This window comes from Ursus arctos, unplaced genomic scaffold, assembly GCF_023065955.2.
Source record: "Ursus arctos isolate Adak ecotype North America unplaced genomic scaffold, UrsArc2.0 scaffold_26, whole genome shotgun sequence".
Taxonomy (NCBI): domain Eukaryota; kingdom Metazoa; phylum Chordata; class Mammalia; order Carnivora; family Ursidae; genus Ursus; species Ursus arctos.
In genome coordinates this window covers 2717578-2735490 of record NW_026622941.1, presented here as the reverse complement: position 1 = coordinate 2735490, position 17913 = coordinate 2717578, and the positions used below count along the sequence as shown (strand labels likewise).

At 35.9% G+C, this 17913-nt stretch overlaps 1 protein-coding gene across 17 annotated transcripts in view; it reads left to right on the top strand.

The window, feature by feature from the left end:
- Positions 1-17913, top strand: part of ERC1 (ELKS/RAB6-interacting/CAST family member 1) — a 554906-nt gene that overhangs the window by 177492 nt on the left and 359501 nt on the right. For all 17 annotated transcript variants that reach the window (XM_048216749.2, XM_057318942.1, XM_057318950.1 and 14 more), the window contains 2 exons: positions 675-815; positions 12185-12378. In XM_048216749.2, coding sequence (XP_048072706.1) covers positions 675-815; positions 12185-12378 — 335 coding nt within the window. The remainder of the gene's footprint in view (positions 1-674; positions 816-12184; positions 12379-17913) is intronic.

Here is a 17913-nt window from a genome sequence, read left to right as displayed (position 1 = left end):
GTAAGAAAGGTGACAGATGAAAAGAGTATGCAAATGGAGGGCTGCTTATTTACAGTATCTCTTAAAGTGCATCTCAGTATTGGCAAAGAAAGCTTCAGAGATTGCTGGCCAGTTAGGTGACTTAGTATCTTTTGGTCTTGCTTTTTAGAAGATCCTGTTAATGTGACCCATATAGTAAAAATACTACTGCCTTGTGATCATGTGATAATTAATGCCTGAGCTTTAGGGACACTCTCCGATTTTCTTTCTAGTATCTTTAAGACAATTTATGGAAATTTAAGTTTCTAGTGGAACTTTCCTTCTAAAAAGGAAAAGTATTTTATATTTAAGTCCGTGTGGTTCCTACAGTAACTAGTGGTGAGTACTACTGCGAGTGACTAGTTTCACTCACGAAGCTAGATCTACTTCCAATTATTTTATGGGAATGGATATGTATTGATAGAACTCTTTAAATCACAATTCAGTTGGTATTTCTTGGGAATTCAGCTTATTTTAGTTAGGACTTGAAAGCTGAGGCTGACATTGTTTTATATTTCATGAATGCTCTTGAAATGGAAGTGTTAGTATATAGTAATAAACAGAACTACAAGCCACCAAGATAATAAATTTTAAAATTTACATTTCCATTTTGTTTGTACTTAGTATTTAGTCTAGATGTGTGCTGCTTCTTTCAGGCTTCACTCTTGGATCTGAAAGAGCATGCTTCTTCCCTGGCTTCCTCAGGACTGAAAAAGGACTCAAGGCTTAAGACACTGGAGATTGCTTTGGAACAGAAGAAGGAGGAGTGTCTGAAAATGGAATCACAATTGAAAAAGGTTAAAATTTTTCCACTTTTCTTACTATGCTTTAAGAACATAGTAGAGAGCTCTGCAGTGTTCAATGTGTAATAAATTACCAATGATGTAATAATCCCCCACAGTTGAAAATACCATTTATACCTTCATCAGTTCTCTTAATGTTCTTGTCCTGTTTTATTTTACTACTGAGAATCCTCAAACTCTTAGAAAATTGACAGATCAGAGAAAGAGTAAGAAATTCAGCTCCTTTATGGACAAAGTATTTAAGACCGCAATGTAAAAATCTTAATTATCTGATATATTCCTTCCATTAGCATTGAGCTTCCTAGAAGGAGATGATTTAGCAGTGATAGTCACCCATGCTGGCGAGTGTTAGGATGTGGTACAGCTATTTATTTTCCATTTCTTTGATTTATTTCCCTCTAAGATTTATATGGCAGTTTGTAGTTTTCAAAACACTTTCGTATTTATAATCTCTGAGCTACCAACTTTGTGAGAATTGGAGCTATGACTTTTGAGCAGTTAACTGAGTCCAGTTTATATTGATGACTAATGAGAAAGGGTGCAGCCTAGTTTTGACAAGTTAATTCTTGTTCTCTTTCCATATATTGGGTGTATTCAACATGATACCCTTGCAGTGAATCTTCATGTAGGGTATGTCAAAAGTAAAATCATGTTTTTAAGCTAAAGAAAGAAAGAAAATCTAGTATCTTAAAATTACTTGTGAATAAGTAGGAAAATTCTATTTGTGAGATTATAGATTCTGATTATAACCAATTCAGATTTGATAGTTGGCTTTTTTTCCTCACTGAAAGATGGAGGTAGTTTTCTATTTAATACCTGAATATCGAAGATTAAGTTGCTTATATGTATTTAGGGTTATAAAACAGAGCGGTAACTATCAAGAGTAATATTATTCATTAGTATTCCAGACTTTCTTGCTCTCGACAGTCCCACATTTTCTTTCTGTTTGTTTATTTTTAACCTCTTTGTTACCATAATCTCTTATGTCTTGGACTTTATATTTAGGTTTATGAGGAAAAATAAAGTTATCTTTGGGTAGAAGAGGTTGATGGCTTTCCCCTATTTTGATTTGTTACCTGTTTTACTAATGGCCAATTTTCTTTTCATATTTTCCCTTGTTTTGTTCTGGATGATTGTTTCTTTCATTTTAATTCATTACTGATCTTTTCCTATTATACTGCTTCCACAATGCCGAACTCCAACAAGGAGGTTGTTACTATAGTTTTCCATATGTTTCATTTGTTTTTTGCTTTTTCTCCCCTCTTTTAATTGAGCATTTTATATAATTCTATCTTCTTGTTCCTTTTAGCATATTATAGTTCTTAAATTTTTTCAAGTGATTACCCTAGAGCTTGCCATATATGTTTTTGACTTATCCCCCAACTTTATGGAGATACAGTTAACAAATAAAAATTGTCTATATTTAAGGCGTACAACATGAAGATTTGTGTGTACATTGTGAAATGATTACCACAGTCAACCTAGTTAACACATTCATTACCTCACATATTACTATTTTTTTTTTGTGGTGAGAGTACTTTTTAATACTCTTAGCAAATTTCAAGTATATAGTACAGTATTATTAAGTATGGTCACCATACTATACATTAGATTCCCAGAGCTTATTGATCTTACAACTGAAAATTTGTACCCTTCCATCAACATCTCATTTTTCCACCCTCCATCCCCTGACAACCACCATTCTATTTTGCTTCTATGAGTTCAGCTTTTTTAGATTCTACATATAAGTGAGAGCATACAGTATTTGTCTTTCTGTGTCTAGCTTAGTTTCACTCAGCATAATGTCCTCCGTGTTCATCCATGTTGTCACAAATGGCAGGATTTCCTTTCTTTTTATGATTAAATAATATTTCAGTACACACACACACACACACACACACACACACACACACAGATACACATACACATCGTATTTCCTTTATCCAGCCATCTATTGATGGACACTTAGATTCTTCCAGTATCTTGGCTCTTGTGAGTAATGCTGCAATGTACATGAGAGTGCAGATATCTCTTTGAGATATTGATTTCATTTCTTTTGGATATATATCCAGGAATGGGATTGCTGGATCATGTGGTAGCTCCATTTAAGAATTTCTGAGGAAGTTTTGTACTGTTTTCCGTAATGGCCTTATGAATTTGCATTCCCACCAACAGGGTACAAGGGTTCCTTTTTCTTCATACCCTTGCCAACTCTTATTTCTAGTCTTTTTGATGATAGCCATTCTAACAGATGTTCGTTGTTATCTCACCGTGTTTTCGATTTGCATTTCCTTGATGGTTAGTGATGTTGAGCTACTTTTCACGTACCTGTTGGCCATTGGTCTGTCTTCGTTGGAAGAATATCTGTTCGGGTCCTTCACCACACGTTTTAATGGGATTATTTGTGTTTGTGCTATTTAGTTGTATGAGTTTCTTACATATTTTGAATATTAATCCCTTGTCAGCCTTAAGGTTTACAAATATTTTCTCCCATTCCGTAGGTTGCCTTTTCATTTTGTTGATAGTTTTCTTTGCTGTATAGAAGCTGTTTAGTGTGATGTAGTCCACCTGTTTTTGCTTTTTTTTTGCCTCTGCTTTTGGTGTCATATCAAAAAAAATCATGCAGTAAACATTTTTAATCTAAATTCACTTTAAAAAAATGTTATCCAACTTTATGTGTCATGCAGGTACAGACACCAGAATACGCCCAGAATCCTCCCTTCCCTGATGACATTGTTATCATTCATTTCATTTATCCATATACGATAATCACCCAGGACATTACTATTACTACTTTAAAGCATTATCTTTTAGGTGAAGAATAAGAATAATAAAAGATGTAGTTTTAGCTTTATTCCTTCTCCAGTTCTTTTTCTTTATGTATATATATGAGTTTCTGACCTATATAATTTTCTTCTGCCTGAGAACTTTTTTTTTCTTTTTTGAGAGAGAGAGCATGAGTGGTGGGGGAGGGGCAGAGGGAGAGAGAGAATCTTAACACACTCCACTCCCAGTGCATGACTCCATCTCACGACCCTGAGATCATGACCTGAGCCAAAATCAAGAGTGAGATGCTTAACTGACTGAGCCACCCAGGTGCCCCCTGAAGAACTTTTAATATATTCTCGCAGGGTAGGTTTCCTGGCTGATTTTCTCAGTTTTTATTTGTTTAAGAAAGTCTCTATTTCTCGTTCACTTTTGAAAGATAGTAACACTGGATATGGGTTTCTAGATTGGTGGGGTTTTTTTCTCTGTAACACTTCAAAGGCTTCAGTCTGCTGTCTTATGTGATTTCTGATGAGAAAAAGTCTACTGTAGATCTTAACATTGTTGTTCTATAAGTAAAGTGTTTTTCCCCCTCTAATTTCTTTTAAGCTTTTTTCTTTGTCTTTCATTTTCTACAGTTTTAATATGATATGCCTGTGTATAGATGTTTAGAATTTATATTGCCTGATGTTCTGAGCTTCCTGACTTGGTGTGTATCTTTAACTTTGGAAAATTCTCAGCCATTATTACTTAACAATATTTCTTCCCCTTTTTTTTCCTTTTTGTATTCCAATTATGTGTGTGTTGCACCTTTTGAAATTGGCCCATAGTTCTGAATGTTCTGTACTGTTCTTCCTATTTTTTTTTTCTCTTTTCATTTCATTTCATTTCATTCATCATGACCTGAGCTGAAGAATTTCCTTTTGATTCTTTCTTAGAGTGTCCATCTCTCTGATTATATTACCTAACTGTTCTTGGATATTGCTTACTTTTCCCATTAGGGACCTTAACTGTTAATCAGTTATTTTAAATGCCCTGTCTGATTAATTCAACATCAATGTCAGATATCTGAGTCTGGTTCTGATGCTTGCTCTGTCTTTTCAGACTATGCTTTTTCTTGCCTTTTAGCACACCTCGTAATTTTTTTTTGTTGAAAGCCAGATGTGTTGTATCAGATAGCAGAAGTTTCTTTTCTTTTCTTTTTTTTTTTTTTTTTTTAGAGATTTTATTTATTTGAGAGAGAGCACAAGCAGAGAGGGAAGGGGCAGAGGGAGAGGGAGAAGCAGACTCTCTATCGAGCAGGGAGCCCGATGTGGGGCTCAGTCCCAGAACCCTGAGATCATGACCTGAGCTGAAGGCAGACATGTAACTAACTGACCACCCAGGCACTTCCATTTTGGGAAGTTTCTGTTGACCTGTCTTTGAGCTTACTGATTCTTTTTTCAACCATATCCAGTCTACTGATGTGTCCATCAAAGGCATTAATTTTTCTTATGTGTTTTTTATACCTAGAATTTCCTTTTGATTCTTTCTTAGAGTGTCCATCTCTCTGATTATATTACCTAACTGTTCTTGGATATTGCTTACTTTTCCCATTAGGGACCTTAACTGTTAATCTGTTATTTTAAATGCCCTGTCTGATTAATTCAACATCAATGTCAGATATCTGAGTCTGGTTCTGATGCTTGCTCTGTCTTTTCAGACTATGCTTTTTCTTGCCTTTTAGCACACCTCGTAATTTTTTTTTGTTGAAAGCCAGATGTGTTGTATCAGATAGCAGGTAAATAGGCATATGTTTAAGGTTTTAGTCTGGCTAGAAGTTGAGCTGTATTTGTTTGCTGTAGCCGTAGGTGCCAGAGGCTTCGAATTCCTCTAGTGTTCTCATCTCTGTTGACTTTGGATTTCTCTCTTCAGAGAGAGTCTGCGTGTTGTAACTCTTTCAGCTCTTATCCTTTGTTACTATACTGGAGACCTGTTGGTGTGGTGGTAAGGTGTGGGGGAAGATAAACTTTCTATAGTCTAATGATTAAGTCTTGGTCTTTTATGAGCCTGTGTCCCTGGCTGTGACCTTCCCAAAGGTTTTCCCCCTTAGGTAGAGGGGATTAGAATGGGAGAAATGCCCATCTGCCAGGCAGGATAAAACTATCTTAAAATCTTTACTTCTGGAGAATCTGCCTTTGGGTAGAGTACAGTTTGGGCATATTTCACAATTATTGCCCCCCATACCCTTACCAGAACCACACAGGGATTTTTGTCAGTTTTTCACTGTGAGAACCTGGTGGGGTTCCTGGATGTAGAATCCATTATTAAGGTGAGTTTGCCCTAGAATTGCAGCATCTAGGACTTTCTAACTGTTATGCTTATACACACTCAGCCTCTAGTAATTCTTCAAAGTCACCATTGAAGTGTTTCTACCAACAGCTTTGCTCCCGGTGGGTAGAGCTCAACTCTGACTCTCTGGATTTGCCTGTGACTCTTGATTTTGGAGTTGTAGTTTGCCCTTTGACCTCAGTTCTCTGATAGGTCCAGGGGAAGTAATTGATTTTCAGTTTTTTAACTTTTTCTTGTTTTAAGAATGGTAGTAATGACTTCAGACTTTTTACATGTTGGAGCTGAAGTTACAACAGTTTTCCATATGGAACATATCTACGCAGTCTTGTTTTATGAAGATATATATGTGAATTTTGCTATTTAGAATAACATTTAAAACCTAAAATAAAAATACTATTATTGCCTATATTTGGGAATCAGCTTTAGTTTTATTAATTAACACATAAATATTTATGGAATCAATAGGTTACCTATCCTAAGGAATTTGAGAGTATATCGCAGAGGTGTGAATTAACAATATACGTGGCTATTTATTTATTTATTTCTGGGGGTGTGGGGCGCGCGCACGTGGGAGAGGGAGATAAGCAGGACCCGGGACTCTGAGATCATGACCTGAGCTGAAAGCTCAAGTGACTGAGCCATCCAGGCGCCCCCAATATACATGTCTTATATAGCTTTTTTAGTTCTATTAAATGTCAAATGAACTTGAATATTTATATTATCAAAGTGTTTCTAAACTCATTAATTTATATTGGAAATTACCTCTCAAGAAAGAAGAGGAAAGAAGAGAAAAACCTTTGATCTTAAAATATGTCTTAGAATAAATGAGACTGTATTTTCTAATTTAAGATTGAGATAAGAACTAAGCAATAAGATGTAATAAGACTCAGAACAATTGTTAAATGTTGTGCTTCAGATTTTATCTCATTCTAGTAGATAAATACTTCCCTAGCACTATTACATTTTAAAAGCAGGGCAGTGAAATAGAGAAAGACAAATACCATATAATCTCACTTATATGTGGAATGTAAAAACAAAACTAACCTGAATCCATCGATGTAGAGAATAGATTGCTGGTTGCCAGGAGGGTGGGAAGAGTGGTGGTATGTGGGCAAAATGGGTGAAGCGAATTAGAAGGTAAAAACTTCCAGTTATAAAATAAATAAGTCCTGGGATGTAATGTACAACATGGTGATTAGTTAATAATACTTTACTGTATATTTGAAAGTTGCTAAGAGAGTAGATCTTAAAAGTTCTCATCACAAGAAGAAAATTATTTATAGCTTTGTAGTAATAGATGTTAATTAGATATATTGTGGTGATTATTTCACAGTATACTATACATATGTCAAATCATTATGGTGTACACCTGTAACTAATATAATGTTATATGTCAGTTGTGTCTAAAAAAATAGAGCCAAATATCATCAGATGATTTTTCAGTTTTTTTTTTTTTGCTACAATTTTAATTCTTTAGGAGCTTATTAGGCCTAGGATTTTGTTGTCTTTGTTTTCTCTATTAGCATTTTTTTGTTTTGTTTTATAGCTTATTTTTAGGTTTATTTTTGTTTATTTTTTTACATGGATACAATTTATTTTTTTTTGTGGAAACTTCTAAAATTTACTCTTAACAGTTTTCAGATAGTATTGTTAACCGTAGTCACCATGCTGGGTATACATCCTGAGAACTTACTATCTTATAATTGGAGGTTTGTACTCTGACCACTTTCACCCACTTCACACACTCCTCTCCCTGCCTCTGGTAACCAACTATCTGTTTTGTTTGTTTGAGTTCAGTTGTTTAGATTCCACATATAAGCGAGATCATATAATATTTCTCTTTCTCTGTCTGACATACTTCATTTTGCATAATGCCCTCAAGTTTCATCCATGTTGTTACAAATAGACAGAATTCCTTCTTTTATTAATGGGTAAATTTATTAATTTACATATGCATGCTGTATATGCACTGTGACTTCTTTATCCATTCATCCATCAGTGGACAGTTAGGTTGATTCCTGTCTTGTCTATTATAGATAACGTTGCAATGAGTATGGGGGTACAGATAATCTTCTTGAGATAATGATTGTGTTTCCTTTGGATGTATACCCTGAAGCAGAATTCCTGGATCATATGGTAGTTCTGTTTTTAACTTTTTGAGGAAGCTTCATCCTGTTTTCCATAGTGATGATATCAAATAACATTCCCACAAATAGTGTATATATGAGTTCTCTTTTCTGTACATCCCCACCATACTTATTTCTCTTTTTTTTTCTTCTCAAACTATTCCAAAAAATAGAGAGGGAAGGAAAACTTCCAAATTCATTTCATGGGGGCCACCATTACCCTGATACCAAAACCAGATAAAGACTCCACTAAAAAGGAAAACTACAGGCCAGTGTCCCTGATGAACATGGATGCAGAAATTCTTAATAAAACACTAACAAACCGAACACAACAATACATTAAAAAAATCATTCACCACAGTCAAGTAACATTTGTTTCTGGGTTGCAGGGGTGTTTCAGTATTCACAAATCAATCAATGTGATATACCACATTAATAAAAGAAAAGAGCCATATGATCATTTCAGTAGATAGAGGAAAAGCATTTGACAAAGTATAACATCCAGTCATGATAAAAACCCTCAACAAAGCAGGTCTAGAGGAACATACCTCAGCATAATAAAGGCATATATGAAAAACCCACAGCTGATATTATCCTCAGTGGGGAAAACCTGAGAGCTTTTCCTCTAGGGTCAGAAACAAGACAGGGATGTCTACACTCACTAAGTTATTTAATATAGTACTGGAAGTCCTAGCCACAGCAGTCAGACAACAAAAAGAAATTAAAAGTCATCCAAATTGGTAAGGAAGAAGTCAAACTTTCACTATGTGCAGATCATGTGATAATTTGTATAGAAAACCTGAAAGACTTCACAACAGAACTGCTAGAACTGATCAACGAATTCAGTAAAGTTACCAGGATACAAAGTAAACGTTGAGAAATCTGTTGTATTTCTATACACCAGAAGCAACAGAAAGAAAAATTAAGGAATCAATCCCATTTATAGTTGTACCAGAAACAATTAAGATCCCTAGGAATGAATCTAACCAAAGAGGTGAAAGACTTGTACTCTGGGAACTATAGAACACTGATGAAAGGAATTGTAGATGACACAAAGAAATGGAAAGACATTCCATGCTTATGGATTGGACGAACAAATATTGTTAGAATGTCTATACTACCCAAAGCAATCTATACATTTAATGCAGTGCCTGTTAAAATACCACTAGCAGGGGTGCCTGGGTGGCTCAGTCAGTTACGCATCTGCTTTCAGCTCAGGTCATGATCCCAGGGTCATGGTGTTGAGTCCTACATCAGGCTCTCTGCTCAGCAGGGAACTTGCTTCTTCCTCTCCCTCTGCCCCCCCACCCTTCATTTGTACTCTCTCTCTCTCAAATAAAGAAATAAAATATTTAAAAAAAATACCACCAGCATTTTTCACAGAGCTAGAACAAACAATCCTAAAATTTATATGGAACCACAGAAGACCCTGAATAGCCAAAGGAATCTTGAAAAACAAAAGCAGAGTTGGAGGCATCACAATTCTGGACTTCAAGTTATATTTCAAAGCTGTAGTGATCAAAACAGTACAGTACTAGCACAAAAATAGAACAGAATAGAAATGGAACAGAAATACTTCTAGCTTAGGAATTTATACCCTGTATGTGAATTTCCATATTTTATGTCTTCAGCATGAGATAATAACCTCAGAGTTATTAAGGAAAACATTGAAAATCAACTTCTGAATTACCAGAACTGTAAAAAGTGCTAAATTTTTTTCCTTTTTTTTTCCCTTTGGGAAGAAATATCTCTTTCTGGAGAATTTTCTTATGGCAAGTTTTAAAAAATTATATTTTTGATCTTTTCTTTCTCTTGTTCCTTTTCTTATAGCATTTCCTTCTGCCTCTTTTTATTCTTTTCTTACTGACTTCTCCCTTTAGGATCCTGACATAGTATTAAGCCACCCATTCAGAATAGTAAGTGATGTGACAGAGTAGTGCCATAAAGCCCTGGTTGATGTTTTTTTCTGTATTTGTATGAGTGGTTTTTTTACTACTCTGTAGAAGATGAATTCACTTGACCTTCTCTCTCCCTTCCTCAAGTAGGAACTCTAGACTTTTAGATGGGGTGAATACAAAGTGGAAAAGTTACTGTAAGATCAAAATTCCCCCCCAAGCATGGGGAAGTATTTGCATTTCTGCTTTTGCCTTATTTTATTCTTTTTTTTTTTTTTAAAGATTTTATTTATTTATTCAACAGAGATAGAGACAGCCAGCGAGAGAGGGAACACAAGCAGGGGGAGTGGGAGAGGAAGAAGCAGGCTCATAGCGGAAGAGCCTGATGTGGGGCTTGATCCCATAATGCTGGGATCACGCCCTGAGCCGAAGGCACACGCTTAACCACTGTGCCACCCATGCACCCCTGCCTTATTTTATTCTTAATGAGTTAATTCATTCAGGGCTGCCTCTTTTTCCTTTTGAGTTTACTTTGTTGTGGGTTTTAACCACACCAGTTTAGGTTAGAATTTTGCTAACACATTAAAATACATGTTTGCCAGTGGAATCTTTTTTTAAAGGCCACTGTTAGTAACTGGATTTTCCTAACCGATTAAACCTGAAACAAAAGATGTTGATAAAGGTCTTGATTTTAGAAGTAGAGCTTTTGCTTTGACAAAGCATTTAGCCCAATTTGTAGGAACATTTCTGCTCAACGTATTTCACCTCAGAGCTTTCTGAAGTATTTCCTAATAATATATATTTACCCCTTTAATATTTTTTCAAACCATTTTAAAGAACTAATTATGTTTTATTGTCTGTTAAATAAGGGAAAATAAAACATCTTCACCTCTACCTTCTTTTTAAGTACATTATACATGCATGGCTTTGGAGATTCAGGAGGAAAATTAAAGACTTAATAATTAGTTTTTAGTTACTGAAATTGTTTTGCATTCCAAAATGCATTGGAAGTACTGTTACATTTGCAATAGGATTCCGAATAAAAATTTTTTCTTGGTTCTAAATGGGGTTGTTGATTTCTGACTTTGTTCCATGTTATCTTGTAAAATCCTGAATTCTTATCTTAGGAAGGTACTTGTATGCGGATAGCCATTTTCTTAACCTAACTTCATGGTTTTTTTAAAAGTTTTATTTCTTTATTAGAGATTGAAAGCGTGTGGGGGGAGGGGCAGAGGGAGAGGGAGAGAATCTTAAGCAGACTCCATGCTGAGCATGGAGCCAGATGTGGGGCTCGATCTCATGACCCTGGGATCATGACCTGAGCTGAAACCAAGAATCAGATGCTTAACTGACTGAGGGAGAGGGAGAGAATCTTAAGCAGACTTAAGCATGACCCTGGGATCATGACCTGAGCTGAAACCAAGAATCGGATGCTTAACTGACTGAGCCACCCAGACGTCCTGTAACCTAATTTCATTTTTATGGCATCACATTTGTAGTATCGATATGATTGTGTGTGCTCCAGGCCATGTGATTCATACATGCTTGGTAAAATCAGTATATAGGAAAAGGGAAGGGAAGTAAGGGTTAAGTGGGAATTAGATCTCAGCATTGGCATTGGTTATAGTAACATCAGCAGTGAATCTCTGGTGATGCCCCCCCCCTTTTTTTGAAGATTTTATTTATTTATTTGACAGAGACAGCCAGCGAGAGAGGGAACACAAGCAGGGGGATTGGGAGAGGAAGAAGCAGGCTCCCAGTGGAGCAGGGAGCCTGATGCGGGGCTTGATCCCAGGACTCTGGGATCACGCCCTGGGCCAAAGGCAGACGCTTAATGACTAAGCCACCCAGGCGCCCCTCTGGTGATGCCTTTTTGAGAGAGATTGGAGAGATTATCTTGGCGAGATCAATAGTAGTCTAATGGCTTGTTTGTATGTCTCACTTAGATGCAAAAAAAAAAAAAAAATGTCTTGTCATATGATGATTTTTGGCCCAGTATTCAGATATGTACAGTAGTACATCTAAACACAAAGCCATTTGAAATCCATAATTGATGGATTAATTTAATTCTCAATTTATTACTAATATTTTGTCTAATATTTAAGCAGAGGAAAAACTTCATAAATTGAAGACTAGCTATTAGGTATTTGCTCTATTTAAATTGAAATAGAGATGGTCCTTTAGGATGTGGTTTGCCTACTGCCACTATGTATGTCTGATAGAATTTGAACACTTTTCTTTATAGGCACATGAGGCAACATTGGAAGCCAGAGCCAGTCCAGAGATGAGTGACCGAATACAGCAATTGGAGAGAGAGATTGCCAGGTACAAAGATGAATCTAGCAAGGCCCAGGCAGAAGTTGACCGCCTCTTGGAAATCTTGAAGGAAGTGGAAAATGAGAAGAATGACAAAGATAAGAAGATCGCGGAGTTGGAAAGGTAAGGTAGGAAAGCTGAATGGTGGACTTACTATGTTAGAAAGGTTAAAGTATGGTTTTAAAACTGTATACTTTTGGGGGCATACTTGTTCAGTATATTTACCTCTCAGAATTTAGGTTCTTGAGTGCTTGTGTTATTTTTTTTAATCTACTTTTTATTCTAAGTTATTGTGAGATCATTGCTGCAACATCTGAAAGGCAACATCGAATGGGGATATATTAAGAAGCTGTGGACATCAGCATCATTGATTGGAAAGTGAGAAAGTGTTCATAAGTGGAGAAATTAAATTTTTCTACTGGCTAATATGAGAGTACAAATAGCTACTTGCTTTTTAATTACTTTATTATCTACAGAGCAAATGAACCTCAAGTTCAAGGAGGTAATATTTTTTCATTGGCTTAGACCTTTTTTATTGAGCCCAATGCTCCTTTCAGCTGTGAATTGTTAGACTTTACACAATTTGTATTGTGGAGAAGCAGGCTGTTACATCAGTGCGTAGGTCAAATTTAAAAGAAGTGACATTTTGAGGATAATTTAAGAGGCTTGGATATGATTTTTATGCGTCTTTGACTTTGAATTCTTCAAAATGAGCTGCGTTTACAGATCTAGCCCAACAGCTCTCTTGGAATTTTCTGTCTTTTTTTTTTTTTTTTTTTTTTTTTTTTGTAATTAGAGTTTTATATGAAAGAGGTAAGTATATGTCTTTTCACCTCTTCTTTTACAGCATGTGTTTAACAGAAATTTATAAGTACATAGAACTAATTCTTCTAGTAGAACTTCATTAATCACCCATATTCTTCTAAATAGAGACAACAGTCATTAACATATGTGGCTCCTTGGAGCTGATTCTTAGGAAAATTTTATTTTCGTGTTTTTGAAGATTGGGAAATATGAGACGACTTTCCTGTTTATTAAGTTTAAAATTTTTGGGTGACTGGCAGACTTGATATTCCCCCCTGGAATTGATTTTTCTCCTATTCTATACCCATAGAATTTTGATTTTCAAGAAACTAAAACAGTAAAGTCTAACCCTCACAATTTTTCTTCACTATACTGATTGCATACTCACGAGATTCCTCTTACTTTGGTATTAACTCTATTCATATTTTCTGGTTCTGGATAAGACAAATGGATAGAATTCTTAAGATCAGATTTAAAAATTACCAGTCTCAAGATTAGATTATTATATTTTTGTATGCCCCTTTTCATGTTTGCACTGCAGTTTTTCTCCCAGCACACACACACACACACACACACACACACCACACTTACATACTCACATGAACACATGCCTCTCTGTTTTGTGTTGGCCTGAAATCAGCAGCCAGTGCTGCATAGGTTTTAAAATATAATACTTTTGATGGATTAGTGGCTTCCCACCAAATATTTTAATATTTCAGAAGAGAAATTCCTTGATCAAGTTTCATTTTTTGGATTGTTTTCTTGTATTAGAAATCTACATTGAAATTATTGCTTGTTATTCCAGGCAGCTTGCTTGAAAAACTTTTTGATTCATTTTTGGACCTAATACTGAGTTTTGGAGTTGGGTGTGACTTGAAAGATAGTAAGAAATAGGATTAAATCTATATTTGATACCCAAAGCACAACAAATTACTTCTATTAACCACTCTATTTCTCACATTTTGAGAAAATTGTTAATGATCTACTCTTTCCATAGAATATAACTTAAAAGGCTGAAAAGCAGTACACAGTTTTAGCCTCTGGCCAGGTAGCACTGTAATTTTGTTTTAGGATTTGACACAAAGTTTCTTGGCTACCAAACAAAGGAAAGTTTTAAAACTCAGTTTTTGCTACTGGCTTTATAATTTGTTGCCCAGCTATATAGTTTAAGATATGAATAATAGAGACAGGGTTATATGATGCCTTTTGTTCCCATATTTAGTACTGAGGTGCATGTGTGTGGCTGCCGTGTTTCTTACTAACCATTTGCTTCTTGTGTTGCCATTCCACTATTTCCTATGTGTGGGTGTCTGTCTCCCCATAATTTATCATTTGGATTTCTTCACCTTTCTTTTGATTTGTCTTACCATGATCCTAATCCATTGGGGTTTTGGTCTCTGTGTGTGTCCCCTCTTGGCCATGCTGTTTCTCAGAAAACCAGTGTCCCGCACTTTGTACCTTCCACGCCAGGTTTCTGTCCCTGCACCGTCAGGGGGGTTTGTTTGGGACTTCCTGGGAAAGTGAGTGTTATGTAAGGCTACAGTTCTGTACTAGACTGAATGGCTCCTGCTGCTCCTGCTACTGCTGAGGCTTGCTGGGAATTTTGCTTGATCAGAAATAAAGAACAGCTGGTATGTGTCAAGTTGAACTGTACCTCTCGGGTACATTGTTTTGTGGAAAACATTACGTGTTCTCTCTGGTAAGATTCTGGTATTGTTGATTATGATTGTCTTCGTCTTTGTTTCTAGCCCACCTTGTACGTGGTTGCTTTAGTGCTGGAATGCCCTTTAAGTAGTGGCCTCTTAACCAGTGTGATGGTAGTGCCACACCATAACTCAGGATGTAGAATTCATTTCTAAAGGATGTTCAGCAACCTTCTAAATGAAAAAAAAAAAAAAAAAAAAGTGTACTGTTATGATCATTGAACTAGAGAAAATTCTTAGTAATCTTTGCACATTTCCTACTCTTTCTTACGTAAGAACCCCAGTGTTAAAAGGGTTAGAGTTCATAAAGAATTCCCAGACCTATTCTTTGTGATCTAGATAAAAATGAATAGTCCCTTACATTGACCTTGTAGAACAATAGTAGCTCCTGTTAGAAGATGATTCAGTGTTGTTCCACTCTTGTATCACTGACTGACTGCAGTTTTTAAAAGGATTATGTAAGCCCACCCATATATCTGCACATACAAAATATTTTCCCAACTACATGTAAGAAGTATTATTTCTAAATTCGTATTTTATACTGTGGCATATATAAGTTGGGAGTGCAACCAGAGAGGCAGAAGTAGTAGGAGAGATATATATAAAATGCCCAGAAATCTGTTACAAGGAGTTGTATTACATGGTTGTGAGGGGCTGGCAAAGGAAGTCTGAAATTTGCTAACAGGAAGAGAAGATCACCAGCAGGATAGAAATCCCATGGGCATGGGCAAAAATTCTGTCAAGTCCACAGGCAGAATTTTTTTTCTCACCTGGGGAAACCTCAGCCCTGCTTTTAGAAGCCTTCCAAAGGACTCAGTTATGCCCACTCTGATTATCTGGGATAATCTCCTTTACTTAAATGGATTAGAGGATTTAATTATATCTGCAAAATACCTTCATAGTAACATCTAAATTAGTGTTTGGTTAAGTATCTGAACACTTAAGCCTAGCCAAGTTGACTTTTTAAAAAATTATCACCCGGTGATTTTGTAAAGTCTTAGTAAGTCAATTTAAGGAAGAACAAAAACAAAAATAAAGAAACCGAGAGTTTTACCTGTCCTTAAATAAGTAGATCAATTTAGATTAGCCTCAGGAACCCTGAATGTAATTAAGAATTTCTCTCTAAAGTGGTCATATTAGAGTTTCTATTTAGATTTATCATAGCGAGGTTTATCTTTGGCATAATGTTTAAAATATAGAGAGAAGAGTAATGTAGGCTGGTAGAATTTTTTTTTTTATTTTAAAGATTTTATTTATTTGACAGAGAGAGACACAGTGAGAGAGGGAACACAAGCAGGGGTAGTGGGAGAGGGAAAAGCAGGCTTCCTGCTGAGCAGGGAGCCCGACGTGGGGCTCCATCCCGGGACCCTGGGATCATGACCTGAGTCGAAGGCAGGCGCTTAACGACTGAGCCACCCAGGCGCCCCGGCTGGTAGAATTCTGATTTAATATCTTTTCAGACTTCTGCAATAATTGTTTAAAGCATTTTTTAATTAAAGAAATTGTTTTTATTGAGGTATAATTGGCCTATGATGTGTTTCAGGTATACAACATAATGATTCGATATTTGTGTAGAATGCAAAATAATCACAATAACTGCAGTTAACATCTCTTACTGTACACAGGTATAGAAATTTCTTTTTCATGTGATGAGAACTTTTAAAATCTATTCTCTTAGCAGCTTTCAAATATACGCTACAGTATTGTTAACTATAGTCACCATCCTGTACGTTAGATCCCCAGGAAGTTTATACCTTTTGACAACCTTTAGCCATTTCGCTCCCCCTCAGCCCATACCTCTGGCAACCACTTATCTGTTGTCTGTACCTATGAGTTCGTTTTGGGGTTTTTTTTTTTGTTGTTGTTGTTGTTATATCTTATTTTAATTGAAGTAGAGTTAGTTTCAGGTAGACAACATAATGACTTGACATTTATATACATTATGAGATGCTCACCACAGTAAGTGTAGTGACTATCTGTCACCATTCATGTTATTATATTGCTGACTATATTTCCTGTGCTGTACTTTTCATCCCCGTGACATAATTCTTCTATGCTGGGAATTTCTACCTTTTTTCCCTTTCACCTATTTTACCCATTCCACCTTCCCCCTCCCTTTTGACAACTACCAGTTTGTTTTCTCTATTTATGAGTCTATTTCTGATTTTGTTTGTTTTGTTTTTGGTATTTGTTTTGAGTTTTGTTGTAACATTGTCTTTTTCTCTTTGACCTATTTCACTTAGCATAATACCATCTAGGTCCATCCAGTTGTCACAGATGGCAAGATTTTATTCTTTTTTATGAATGAGTGATATTCCATTATAAATACATATACCACATCTTCTTTATCCATGTACTGATGGCCACTTAGCTTGCTTGCATATACTGGCTCTTGTAAATAATGCTGCAGTAAACATAGGGGTGCATACATCTTTCTGAATTTGTGTTTTTGTTTTCTTCGGGTCAATACCCAGAAATGGATTACTGGTCTCATAGTATTTCTATTTTTAATTTTTTGAGGAACCTCCATATTGTTTTCCGCAGTGGCTGCACCAGTTTGCATTCCCACCAACAGTGCACTGGGGTTCTCTTTTCTCCACATCTTCGCCAACACTAGTTATTTCTTTTTTGATGCTAGCCGTTCTGACTGATGTGAGGTGATATCTCACTGTGGTTTTGATTTGCATTTCCCTGGTGATTCATGGTATTGAACATCTTCTGTCAGTTGGCCCTCTTATGTCTTCTTTGGAAATACGTCTATTCCATCCTCCGCCCATTTTTTAAATTGGGTTTTTTTGTTGTTGTATGAATTCTTTATATGTTCTAGATATTAGCCCCTTATCAGATATATCTTTTACATGTATTTTCTCCCATTCAGTAGGTTGTCTTTTCATTTTGTTGGTAGTTTCCTTTGCTATGCAAAAGCTCTTTGATTTGATATAGTCCCGGTAGTTTATTTTTTCTTATGTTAACCCTTGTCAGAGGAGACAGATCCAAAAAAAATACTGCTAAAACTGGTGTCTAAGTATTTACTACTTATGGTTTCTTTTAGGAGTTTTATGGTTTCAGGTCTTACCATTTAGGTTTTTTATCCATCTTGAGTTTTTTTGTTGTTGTTGTTGTTGTTTTTTAATATGGTGATAGAAGTAGT